Below are 13,636 nucleotides of genomic sequence, written 5' to 3' on the forward strand. Positions count from 1 at the left end.
TGAGAGGTATCCCAATAAGAGGGGAAGAATATAAAATAAGTCTGTATGCGGATGATGTATTAATTACATTAAGAAATTCCTCACTTAGGCCTGCCTCCACGAATGACAATGTTGGAAACGTATGGAAAATATTCTGGTTATGTCCTAAATATACATAAGACACAGGTTATGGTGTTTAATTATGCTCCTACACAGGACCTTTTTACAAAATTTAATTTCAAATGGCAGTCGACTCAAATTAACTACTTGGGAGTGTGTTTACCCAAAGATCTTTCACAGTTATTTGAAGTCAATTATATGAGTATTAATAAGACAATATATGATGATCTAAATAGGTGGAGCTTGCTCCCTCTTGATTTTGGCAGTAGAATTAGAACGGTAAAGATGAATATCCTTCCGAGACTTCTGTATCTTTTTTTGTCATTGCCGGTAGACATCCCCCCGAGACAATTTAGAGAATGGAATCAATATATTTCACGATTTGTTTGGAATTAATAAGAAACCCAGAGTCAGACTTGCTACCCTCCAGCCCCCCCCCCCCCCCCCCCCCCCCCCCCCCCCCCCACCCCCACCCCCCCCCCCCCCAAAACAAAAACACCCCCCACACCACTGGTGTAACCCACTTTATATAGCTAAATGGAAAACTAGAGAGCTGTCTTTGACTGATGTACCAACACAGGCATTGCTGGGATATGCAGGAATGGTAAAGGAAACATTACAAACAACTAGCCAGTGGGTTAATTTTTCACTGAAAGTGTGGGAAGAAGTGGTTAAGAAATTCCACCTCCAGGAACAGATTACTTTACTTAGGTGGCCAGCATTTGAGTTTGAATTTACACCGTCTTTGCTAGACCATAGTTACAGGCAATGGATCTATGGTGGCATTACCTCTATGTGCAGAATTGTCAAAAACTGGGAGCTCAGAAGCTTTGATCATTTATGTCAGAGCCATGGGTTAGGCAGGCAGGATTTTATAGGTACCTGCAGCTCCGAGATTATTTTTATAAAAAATAGAGAGGTCGTGACCCAGTAGCTCAATCAAAGATTGTCTGTATATTTGTGGATGCTTACGACTCAGCCAGTAGCAAAGGATTTATAAGTAAATTATATAATGGTATTGTTTCATTTAATATGGTCACCACGGACTATGTGAAGCATCGCTGGGAGAAAGAACTGAACATCGAAATAACGGACATGTGGCTGGATTCTTGGAAAACGCAAGCTTCTTCTACTGTTTCCTGGACTTGGAGGGACTTCTGCTGGAAAAACTTAATTCGCTACTTTATTACTCCGAAGTGGAAGTCTAAACAGACTGGTACAGAGTTGAGCTGCTGGAGGGAATGTGGAGAGCCTATGGCGGATCACGATCATATATTTTGGTCCATCCAGTTTTTCTGGATAGAGGTGGCAGGGATTGTTTCGAGGGTTTTGCATCTTGATATATATGTGTCCTTTTCAGTTCTTTATCTAGGAATTATACCGGAAAGATTGGGAAAAAGCGATGTTTATCTTTATCGGATTTTGTTGGCAGTTGCCAAGAAGGCTATCACAAAACACTGAATGCAGAAAACCTGTCCCAGTGTGGACCTTTTTGTTAATATTGTAAAACAGATACATGTCTTAGAGCAGATGACATATACTATACGTTTTCAAAAAGATCTGGGTGAAAGACGATGGCAGAAATGGTATGCATACCTGAGCAATGCTGCAGATTGTCTGTAAGGATGTGTCATTTGAGGTATTTTATTTTTGTTTAGGCATTTTTTGTATTTTTGTTTGGTAACATCTCGGACCCCTCTTTTATTATTATTATTATTATTATTATTATTATTATTATTATTATTAGTTTTTCGTTATTTTTGTATTTGGTAATCCCTTGCAATGTTGAGTGCTCTTTGCAAGTCTGCTTGTTTATTTGTATGACTTTCATTTTGTATGTTGAAAAATGGTCAAATAAAAAGTTACAAAAAAAAGATGCTGTGCAAACCAGTTTATTGCACACCATTGTATATACCACCCAAATGTCATATGATGAAGCGAGTATATATTTTCAGTTATAAGCACAAATTGTCGTGGCACAATGTATTCTGAACCGAGTGTCCCCTAACTGTTTATGAATCTGATTTTAGAGACCTGTATCTCCTGCCTGAGGGTAACAGGTGAAAGAGATGGTGACCTGGGTGAAAAGAGTCCTTAATAATGTTCTGAGTTCTACTGAGGCAGCGGATGATCTTCTCTGCTATCATTTTATACTCTGCAACCCATTAACTTAAGCTTCAAAAAATGAACGATCCAGGTCCTCCCTCACCAGGGATCATTGATCACAAAAACTAAAGCAGATACATGGCCTCGGCCCACCACCTTAATGGTGTATTTCGACTTTTTTGGTTGCTCTGTCCATCCATCCATCCATCCATCCATCCATCCATTGGCAGATCCGCTTATCCTCACAACATTTATATAAATCATTTGTGAATTACGTGTAAGGCTAGGAAATCCGGGTTGATTTTAAACAAATGTGAAAGAGGAAGCACAAGCTCGCGGCTAGGATAAAAACACTCCCACTAGTTACGAGGCATTCTGTTTAATAATTGCTTATTTTTATACACTTCTATTACAATTTGGGCTTTTGTTCTGCTTGGAAATTAAACTAAAGACCTCAAGGAGGCTATTTGTGGAGAAATGTCAAAATGGTCAAATAAAGTCCAACTGTCTAATATCGTCCATTATTTCGAGATTGACCCTGCCAACGTGTGGAGCCTGTTGCCGGAGCAGGTCACATATGAAGTAACAATATGTGTGCATGCGCACATGCGTATTTGTATGCATGTGATTGGCTGGTTAAAATGTCAGCAACACCTTAGAGGGGATCAAGCCTTTGCAGTTGCCGGTCCCTCCCTTTGGAACGACCTTCCACAAAATATTAGGCAATTCCCCTCTTTATCTACTTTTAAAAGGAACCCCGGCTGTCATGACAAGTTTGCTCAATATAATTGTTTGGTTGTTACTAACATAACTATGAGAGTCATTTTTCAAAAATCATTTCCACTTTAATACATTTTGTCGAAACTTTATTTCGACGTACGCCGCCATTGTTTTTTATGTCGCAACCATTCAGTGCGTAGTGACGTAGAATGGCGGTGGTTCTCTGCCAAGCAACGTGAAACACCCATAAAGAAATTAAAGTAAACCTCCGTTACGTTCCGAAAGGGATGATCAAAACTCATGAATGAATGACGAGAGCACAGCGTGGGGGAGCGTCATTCTCCCGATCACACGTTGTTTATTTTGGAAGGCTCCGAGGCTTAGCTTGCTTTCTCATAGACATTTCACATTGCTTGGCAGAGAACCACCACCATTCTACGTCACTATGCACTGAATGCATTGCGACGTCAATAACAATGGCGGTGTACGTCTAAATAAAGTTTCTACAAAATGTATTAAACTGGAAATGATTTGTGAAAAATTCTCATAGTTAAGTTCGTAATAACCAAATAAATAATATAGAGCAAACCTGTCATGACAGCCGGGGTTCCTTTTCAAACCCGTCTTAAAATCTATCTGTATTCTTTGGCTTTTGGCGCACCATGAGACTTACCATTCTTTTTGGTGTTTTGTGGTGTGTGCTGTTTTGTGTTATGAATCTGATGTTTATTCTATTTATATATCTATGTATTTATTTATTCACTTGCTTACTTCTTGTTATTACTTTACTGATGTAAACTTTATTTACTTGTATTCAAAAAAATACTTGTATAGTCACTTAAAATGTTTGCTTTGTTTGTTTTTCGTGTACAGCACTTTGTATACAGCAATGCTTGTTTTAAAGTGCTTTAGAAATAAAGTTGATTTGAACAACACAGACACCAGAAAAATATCATAGTTACCTTAGTTACTTTGCTGAGTAATTCATTTACTTTTTTTAAAGCAGTAACTGTATTGCTAACTGAATTGTTTTTTGTAACAAGTAATGTGTAGCTATAACTAATTACTTTGTAAGGTAACATGCATGTAACTGGTCACTATTAATTATGCAACTTAACAATGATGCAGTACATTTCTAACTTAACTGTCTCCTTCTTTGTCTGACCCTAGTTCAATGTAAAGCCAAATTCCGGTCTCCCAGTTTCCATGTAGATGAAGTCATCCAACTCCAGGTGTTCCTGAAATCGGACTGTCCTCAACCTGTGTCATTCACCAAACTGGGTGTAACCCTTAGCAATCAGGTACACAGAAAAAAAAAGAAAAGAAAATGTATCTGCACTTTCTTCAGTCACACTTATGATCACAAAGAGTTCAGTGTCATTAAAATGGCAATTCCTCATCATTCCAGTACACTCCCCCACCCCTTTTTCAGACATGTACATTGGGGGTAGGTGGAGTTTATGCTGTATGCATGAGAGGTTGTTTTAAGTTTGAATTTAATGTATTTTTTATTTTTATTTTTTTTACTAATTACACTTGATTTCATACACAATTTTAAAATGAGTTTTCATGACTGATTGGTGTTCCGCCAGTTTCATTATGTATAATAATTGATCACATACTGTATATGAACTTCTCGGTTGCTACTTGGCGTTCCCTAGAGACAAACTCTTCTCTTTTTTTCTAATCATCTACCTACCTGCATCCCACGTTTTCACTTTTTATTTTTGAAACTATTTTTAACCTTCTCAAAAAGAGAATTGTCAATTTTTACTATGTGTGGTCAATACCGCTCCTCAGACATCACTTCCAAAAACTCAGACCAATTAAATGTAAGTATGGCTGCGTGCACCACTTGCACCCTCCTCCTTGAAGGGCTACCCTGCTAGAGGGACATGGCCGTCAGCTCGAGGAGATTAACTTGGTAACTGTAGATGTGGCGGACACAACAGTTAGCATTGGTTGCAGTGGACCTACTCGTCTGGTTAGCATTAGCCCTAAACGGGTCTGCTAATCGCGGTGAGCATGCAGATTAATTCCAGATTCAGCCCGTTTGCTAATCCCATTTCATCTGGGTCTACCGGGTCCCACACTAGGTGTAGGTGACTCCATCACTTGTAATTTAAGAAAAAGAACCCTGCCCCATTGCTGGGACCAGAACACCCGACATTTAAAGCAACACAAGGCTTATTAATCATTTTCCAGTGTTGGATTAAGCATTGTGTACAAAGAATAAAAGTACAAATATATTTGGCATCTTATTCCCTGAATTTTAGTTTAAACCGATTAAGTGTCCGAATTCGAGAAGTATGGTGTGGGACGCTATGTTCCTGGTCACGTGATGACGTATCCTGTGCGTAACCGGAAGCCGTCTTCAATCATATCAATGGGAATTTTCTGACGTAATGAACGAGAAAAAGACATCTTGGATCTAAAATACATTTCAGAGTAAAGTCCTTAAAACGTCCGGTTTCATGTTTTTCCGTTTCGGTGTGTGTGGTTGCGCTCTCAATGTGCGCTAAAGCCGTGCTTATAACGTAACATGTAGCTTAGTCTAGCAGAATACAATTCACCCGGATGTTTACCGTCCACTTGGACTTGCCGACGGCTGGATGTGCCAGTTTTATTCGGCTTTCGGTTGGAAACAAATCTTTGCCGTGTCCTCCATGGCTGTACTGCTTTGGAAGAAGTGCTTCTTTGTTGTAAAGCGAAATTCCACCTTTGATGTCCGCCGTGGGACGCGATAATTCCTTGTGAGTTCTTTGTTTTTATTCATTCAATGTGTATTTTACGCACGCGATACGTCACAATGATCACGTGACTGTCTGAAATGCCCGATACAGTACTTAACGCAAAAATATTCAAAAAAGTGCTATAAAATCAAAGTCGCTCAACATAGATTGCCATTTTTTTTTCAGGGAAGAGTTGAAATTAAGCCTTTCACAGAATAGCTGGTTAGTTTTTCATACATCGTCTGTAGGCGCATCCGGCCCCTGGAGCCCAAAACCCGGGCCGGGTAGGGAGTCCCTGGCCTAGGGGACCAGACAGTAGCTTCTGACAGCCAGCCTCAAGCACACTTCCAAATGTTCATCAGTCATGGAACAGTATTTGGACTTAATAATCTTCATGTAGGAAAAGTCTCACTCACATAAATTGGTTGAAACCGAATAATGTCAGTGTCGTATTTTCCATGAACAGTCCGAAAATGCCGCTCCACATTTCCCCTTTCTGGTATTGGTGGATTGGCAGATGAGGCAAATGCACTTCGAAAATGACATTGTGAAAAACAGTCCACCTCCTATTCTGTATGAAAGTGATATATTTTTGTCTTCTTATTTGGTCGTGCTCCCTCATTAATTTTGATGACCATAAGCTTTAGAGATGGCTTAAACTCCGAGGTAAGGTCAAAATTCAGTTGTCATCTGACTGGTTGCCCTGTATGTCAATCAAGTAACGACATTGATGATAGGCTGGCATCGTAAGTTCTGCTGCACTTAGCGCCGTTGTTTGCGCTTCATTGGTCACCTGAATGTCGAATTCCGTCATATCAATCAAGTGATGGGATGAATGATAGACTGATATTTTTTAATGTCACGCCGCGATTTACCACTACTGGTAGATCGCGATCTACGTAATGAGCACCCCAGACCTAGAGCTACAAAAATTTGGAGACATACTGTATGTAACAGCCCAGGATATACAAAAAAGTCTCTTGGTGCCATGTGCTAAACCCAACAGGAAGTCCCCCAGGGGCGGGACATCACATTTTGAGTTAAAAATGTCTCTTTAACGACGTATTCCCGGTTGTACGTTTCACCTAGCGCCATGATAATTTGGAGGCATACATAAGAGCCCACGATGTACAAAAAAAGTCTCTTGGAGCCATGTGCTAAACCAAACAGGAAGTCCGCCATTTTGATTTACATTGGGATTTGTAGCCATTAATTGTGGCCTTTTGTAGGGGTCATATTTTAACGAACTCCTCCTACAAAATGTATCCAACCATCTTCAAACTTGGTGTGTTTCATCTTAACATGTTTAAGATGCAAAGTTATCAAGAGTTTTTTATTTTGTCACACGCCATTGCCATAGCGACTCATTGTTTCCCAAGTAAAATGCAGCTTTTTTTTAGTCTAAACGTGTGAAAACTGATGAAACTTTGCACACATCTGTCAGACCTGTCATAAACATGAATATTTTAGAGATTTCTTGTGCAATTTCCAATAAATGGCTCAATAGCGCCCTCTAGACATTTTTATGATGATTCAGCTAGATTTGTGAAAATTGGGACAGATACCTATCAGCCTATAAGACCTACAAAAAAAGTATTATGAAGCCATATGCTAAACCTAACCTAACTTCTTCCAAAGTAAACTCTCTGCAGTTGCATAAACATTCCACAGCTCAGGAAGGATCTAATCTTGGTTAGGTCTACAGGTGGTCACAACCACAAACAAAGCTCTTTTGAAGCAGCTAAACAGGTCACATAGGAATTTATGCGTCTGCCAAAAGAGTTAGTTTCAGCCCGACCTCTCGGGGTCCGAGAGAAGCCTTTTACGACCTAGCAGATACAGCTAACTGATTACAGGAATGTTTATGACCTTTCTTATCAACCAAAAATGATGCTCTGGTATCGGCCCTCCAGGGGGCAATGACCCACAGGCACCCCTGGAACGTCTAGATGGAGCAACAGCGCCACCAAGTGGTGAAACTTGGGACTATCCTTAGTGACAGTTCTTACAAGTAACCGCATTTTACACGTTTATACCATGATAATTCTTGACAGATAACTGAACTACGAATGATTCATGTTATGTCTTTGTGTGTATGAATGTCCTATCTCATTTGTATTCCATAAGGAATGAAAGGTAATCAATATCTTTCAGTTTAGTCAGATTAGGCAAGTAGGAACTACCTCACAAAATTAGTTTATGATGCATTAATTGCGATGTGTGCTAAACGTGTTGTGTGGGAAAACTGATTTGCCAGACTGACCAAATTTAATGCCAAATTATTAATCCCTTTAATAATTTGCTTTTTAAAGTCTGCGTGAGCGAATAGAAGTGTTTGCCACCACCTACTGAAGCCCAGCCCATAGGCTTTAAAACAACGTGCTAGTCGGTGGCGCCCCGCCGCGGTGTAGGCTCACCTCCAACGGCTGGCCTTCCCCGGATGCAGGCACGCAGCGGACCGAGCTCCAACACCTGGAGTCCAGGGCGGTCCGGCGGAACCAACCACGGCGGAGAAAGATCTCGCCGACCAATCAAGGGACGAGCCGCGCAACTACGTCAGCCCCCGAGCGGCTCCCTTGCTCACCTGTGGAATAGTAATTTTTTTAGTAATTTTGATTTTCTTGCCTTTTTGAACGAACATTGACTATTTTTCCCCCTTTTTCCAAAGACCTCCCGTTTCTGCACCCAACTCGTAAGTGCACGTTTGATCCCCAATTCGGCATATCACTGTGTGCAACTTACATTTGAGACATATAACAGATCTGGCAAGTTAAATTTCTCTTTTCTTGTTTCCTTATTCGTTCGCATTCTTTCCCTATTTTGATTAGCTTTATTTTATTTCTTTTCTTCTGACGGTAGAATAGTTAGACATAGGCAGTGTTTTGATTCTGTAGTGTAACAATCGTGAATAAATGCATGTTTTATTAACTCATCTGTGTTTCCGAGTGGATTATTATTCTTTTGTTAGTACAATGAACCACTGAATACCGAGTGTAGTGACTTTAGATTATGAATGACTGATGAAGAAAGGATTTTGGTCGTTGTTTGCTCCTGTTAACCAAAGCAAAGCCCCTAGAGGTTATTGAGGTAATTACAATTTACCTCTGTAACGTCCAGATTATTAATTCGTCCAAAAGACGACCCAATTATCGCTACATATATATATATATATATATATACATATACATATACATACCTGATGGAGCATGGAGGCCAAAACATCATTGTCTGGAATTTCCATAGCCAGTTCGAGGCAATCAATTTAGTTTGTAAACATTTTACTTGGGGAAAAAAAGGCAGTAAATGTGTAAAATGTTCTTTAGGCATTCTTTTAATTTATAAAAAAAAAAAAAAGGAATTTTAGCTACAAAAATGGTTCATCAACAACTTTACATCATTGAGGGGAAAATGCCCCTGTATGATGTAATGGGTGAAATATTTTTTGCTTTATTTCTGTTTGTAGGAATACAATCAATGGTGTGTTCTGGAGACATCAAGTCAAGAGTACAAAACCCTTCTTCCTGGGAAAATGAAATGCTACAACTTCAGCTTTGTGGCAAAAACCAAAGATGTTGGCAAAAAAGTTGAGGTGAGAAAAAAAATTGTCTTTTGGCATGGTGTTTGCACATTCTTTCTTCTTGTTTGAATTCTCCCCCACTAACCTCAGCAATGCAGTGTGCTTAATTTGCAAATAGGCCTGTCACGATAAAATGTTTTTCCGGACTATACAATAGAGGAAAAATAATTCAAGTAAAGAATTTGAGATTTAAATAAATAAATAAATAAATAATAATAATAATAAAATAAAATAATAGGGAAATAGATGTAATGTATCCCAAATGACTGTATCATATCAGCAAATGCATTCTAATTTCACTGAAATTATTAAACACGTGTCCCCATTCATCATTGATACCTTTCAGCATCAGATGACACTTTGAAATACAAATACACTCGCTATTAGTCATTAGTGTGTACATATTGCTTAGTAGAGGTGTGCAAAATTTCCGATTCTTAGATTATTCACGATTCGGCCGTGGAACAATCGAGAACGATTCACAAACGTCCAAATTCCGATTATATAAATATGCCAAGGGAAGCGAAACGAGCGAAAAGTACGCGGAACTGAAACGCAGTAGCGCGCGCGGTCTTCGGGACGCTTTTTGGGACGGACCGAGAGTACACATCCACAACTCACGCCTCGAGATTCAAAACAACAACAAGCATGGCTGAGCTGACCAACCCACCTCTTCGTGAGATCAGACCTGCTCCGAAAAGGCAAACAACTTCAGGCGGAAGTATCAGCTAGCTGGCTGCAGTGCGTCGGTTAGCGTTCTACAGGGCGCCGCGCAGTGATACGAACGAACGAACAGAAAAGTAGTGGCTGGCGGTAATGGCGTCTGACTTTATTCAGAAAAGAGTGTTGTGGTGGAAATGTATCACGCTTTTGAAAACAAATAGTTTTTAGAAGAAAAACGCTTTATTTCCGAGACCCCAGCCAGCTTGCTGGACTATTTTCTTTTTTATTTTCTTCTCGTCCAACGTCGAACCAGAACGCGTGTCACCGAACGCTGTCAGAAAGAAGTCAGTGCTGATCGCACACACGGGAGGTGAGGATCAAATTGAGATTCATGTTAAAAAAGCCGAACGATCCCATTAATGTTTACACGTTCATGTTTACACAAGTTAAAAAGCAGAAAAGCACTTGAGGTTTTTTTTTTTTTTTTGTACCTCTGAGAAACTTTAATGTTTACATGTTCATCTTTACACAACTTAAAAAGCAGGAAAGCACTTTTTTTTTTTTTAGGCATTTGTATTGAAGTAGTAGTTCACATTGTCTTTCATTTATACCTCAATGCACTTTTGAGTGGATAAAAATAATATATTTTTGCTCAATGCTATGTTTTATTCTGTTGAAGACTGAATATACTTAAAAGCTGTTGTTACAGAATGAGGACTTGAGTATTTTATTTACTGTTTTGAACTGTTAACTTGATACTGAAATAGTAGTTTATGTAGGCCTGAGAGGACTTTTGTACTATTTTTGTAACTAATGTACGAAACATTAAAAGCACAAAAATACATTGTTTTTTTTCTGCTGCCTGGGGGGAAATCAATAATCGTTTTATAATCGAATCGTAGCCTCTGAATCGTAATCGCAATCGAATCGTGAGGTGCCCCAAGATTCCCACCTCTATTGCTTAGCTCACTGGGAAAACATCCGCCTTCATTACCCAAGCCAGCCAATGCGGTTTCAAAACTTGCTTGGAGCAATCTTTTATTCTTTTTTTAAATTTCAGAATAGTCATAATACAAAAAAGTTAACATCTATTTCATTAAATGTCATTTGAAATGAACTTTCTTTAATTCAATTTTAATTAATCCATATTTTCAATGAAATGATTAAACACGTGTCTCCATTCAGCAATACTTCAGCATCCAGATGACACTTCAAAATACAAATGCACCATTAGCCATTAGTGCGAACAATGTTGCTGAACTCACTAGTAAAACATCAGCCTTGCATTACCTAGGCCAGTCATCGCGCGGGTTGGGAGGAACCAGCTGACATACTTGATGTGCAGCCTGGTATATGCTTCACAGAGAACTTGTTGACACATTGCAGACTGTTGACATACCTGTTTTCACTCCTTTCCTTGTCGACAGAGAGGCTAGGATGAGCATCAACACTACTATAAAAATATCAAGCTGTCAGGATGTCAAATTTCGACCTTACTACTGAGGGAGTTCTCTCTCAGTCCCAGTGTTGCCATTGTTGTTTGTTTCCCCATATACTGTACCATTATTAGTGTGTGACATCATACAAAAGACGGATGTGAAAATACAGACTATGCACCCTGAATCATTTATTGTAAACTGGAGATTTAAGCAATCTCAAATCTCACATCCATTCAGCAAGTTTTGTTGTGTACATCAACTGTTATACAAGGGGAGGAAAAAACACTTGATTGGCTTTGATGCAAATACTAAGGAAGCCTACTCTGCATTAGACGTTAGGGTAGACTTTTTATATCCACTATAATTAAATGAGGCCGTCATGAATGCCCTGAAAAATACCATTGAAGAAAAATGCTTAAATTAAGCTACATTTTGGCTTGGTGAAGAAAAAAATACATAATCGTGAGACTTGTACATTTATGGCGTGCACAACCAATTATCACGGTCCAAACATGGAATACTTTATAGTCCCTTTACTTTTTTCCGCTTGCTGAGGTGTCGTGGTCCCTTGCTACTTTGTGGTTCCTTTTTGCAGATTCCCTATATTGCTGATTTGTATTTGGGCGAGTGCTGTCAAACGATTAAAATTTTTAATCTGATTCATCCATCCATCCATCCATCCATCCATTTTCTTGACCGCTTATTCCTCACAAGGGTCGCGGGGGTTGCTGGCGCCTATCTCAGCTGGCTCTGGGCAGTAGGCAGGGGACACCTTGGACTGGTTGCCAGCCAATTGCAGGGCACACAGAGACGAACAACCATCCATACGCACAAGCACACCTAGGGACAATTTGGAGCGCCCAATTAACCTGCCATGCATGTCTTTGGAATGTGGGAGGAGACCGGAGTACCCAGAGAATACCCACGCGGACACGGGGAGAACATGCAAATTCCACCCAGGAAGGCCTATCTGGACTATCTGATTAATCACACTTTTTAATTTTGATTAATCACGATTAATCAGCTAAATTACTTGCGTATTCGCGTAATATAAAATAAATACAAAATACCATAATATTGTGACATTAACGCATTTTATTATCTGAATGTCATTTGCAAACATTGATTAAACGCATGTATGCAATTGCATGCATGCGTGTATTGCTCAAAACGTAACAGCATCATATAAATTGGGTGCAATTCAGCAATTATTAATTAATTAAACCCAAATTACTTTTGTTTTATCTAAAGTCCCGTCGGGGTGTTTTTTAAAGCAAAATTTACCACTGAGCACACCAACTGGAGTCACCCCGCTTATTTTGGAACAACAGGCGTAGGACATGCCGTGCATTGACCTAATCACTGACCTGAAAAAAAACAAAAATAGTGCGATTAATATCAACTCAATCAATCAACTTTATTTATATAGCACCTTTCATACATTTAAAATGCAACTCAAAGTGCTGGACATCCATAATACAATAAAATAAAAGAAAGAAAAAGCCCCCCCATCCCCATGATCGTACCCACAGACACACCCAAAACCCAACAAACACATGAAAACCACAACATGGCGGGGCACAGAAGTACCCTGTAAGGAAAGGCACCCAGGAGGAGTTCATCCACAGTGAGATGGATGAAGACCAAGCATCCCTCTCACTGTGGAGGCTCCCCCATGAGAAAACACTGGAGCTAAAAATGTAATAACTACCAAATAAAAAGATTTAAACACTAAAAGAAAACAGTTAAACACGATAGAAAAAATAAATAAATAAAAAACAAAGCTACAAGACAATATAGATTAAAATAGTTAAATAAATAAAAGGGGATAAAAAAATATATATATGTAATAATAAAAAAAATAAAAATAAAATAATAATAATAATAATAATAATAATAATAAACATAAATAAATAAAATAAAATAAAAAAAGATCAATCAATTGCCAAACTAAAAAAATAAGTCTTAAGCCTCCTCTTAAAAACATCAATATTCTCTGCAGACCTGATGCTCTCCGGCAGGCCATTCCATCGGTGAGGACCATAGTGGCTAAAGGCAGCTTCACCATGTGTCTTGGTCCTCACCTTTGGAATAGTTAAAAGGCCACTGCCAGAAGACCTCAGAAGCCGCGAGGGGTAATAGGGTAAAAGCAAATCAGATAAATAAGATGGGCCGAGACCGTTAAGACATTTAAAAACTAATAAAAGCACCTTAAAATCAATCCTGAAACGCATGGGGAGCCAATGCAGCGATTTTAAAACTGGTGTAATGTGCTCCCGCCCTCCGGTCCCCGTCAGCAC

At 39.2% G+C, this 13,636-nt stretch overlaps 1 protein-coding gene across 6 annotated transcripts in view; it reads left to right on the forward strand.

Moving 5' to 3' along the window:
• Positions 1-13,636, forward strand: part of trappc11 (trafficking protein particle complex subunit 11) — a 411,517-nt gene that overhangs the window by 251,344 nt on the left and 146,537 nt on the right. For all 6 annotated transcript variants that reach the window (XR_013284891.1, XR_013284892.1, XR_013284890.1 and 3 more), the window contains 2 exons: positions 4,096-4,226; positions 9,121-9,246. Coding sequence is in view for 3 of the 6 variants with exons in the window: in XM_077531543.1 (XP_077387669.1) it covers positions 4,096-4,226; positions 9,121-9,246 (257 nt within the window). In the remaining 3 variants the exon portion in view is untranslated. The remainder of the gene's footprint in view (positions 1-4,095; positions 4,227-9,120; positions 9,247-13,636) is intronic.

This window comes from Festucalex cinctus, chromosome 9 (assembly GCF_051991245.1).
Source record: "Festucalex cinctus isolate MCC-2025b chromosome 9, RoL_Fcin_1.0, whole genome shotgun sequence".
Taxonomy (NCBI): domain Eukaryota; kingdom Metazoa; phylum Chordata; class Actinopteri; order Syngnathiformes; family Syngnathidae; genus Festucalex; species Festucalex cinctus.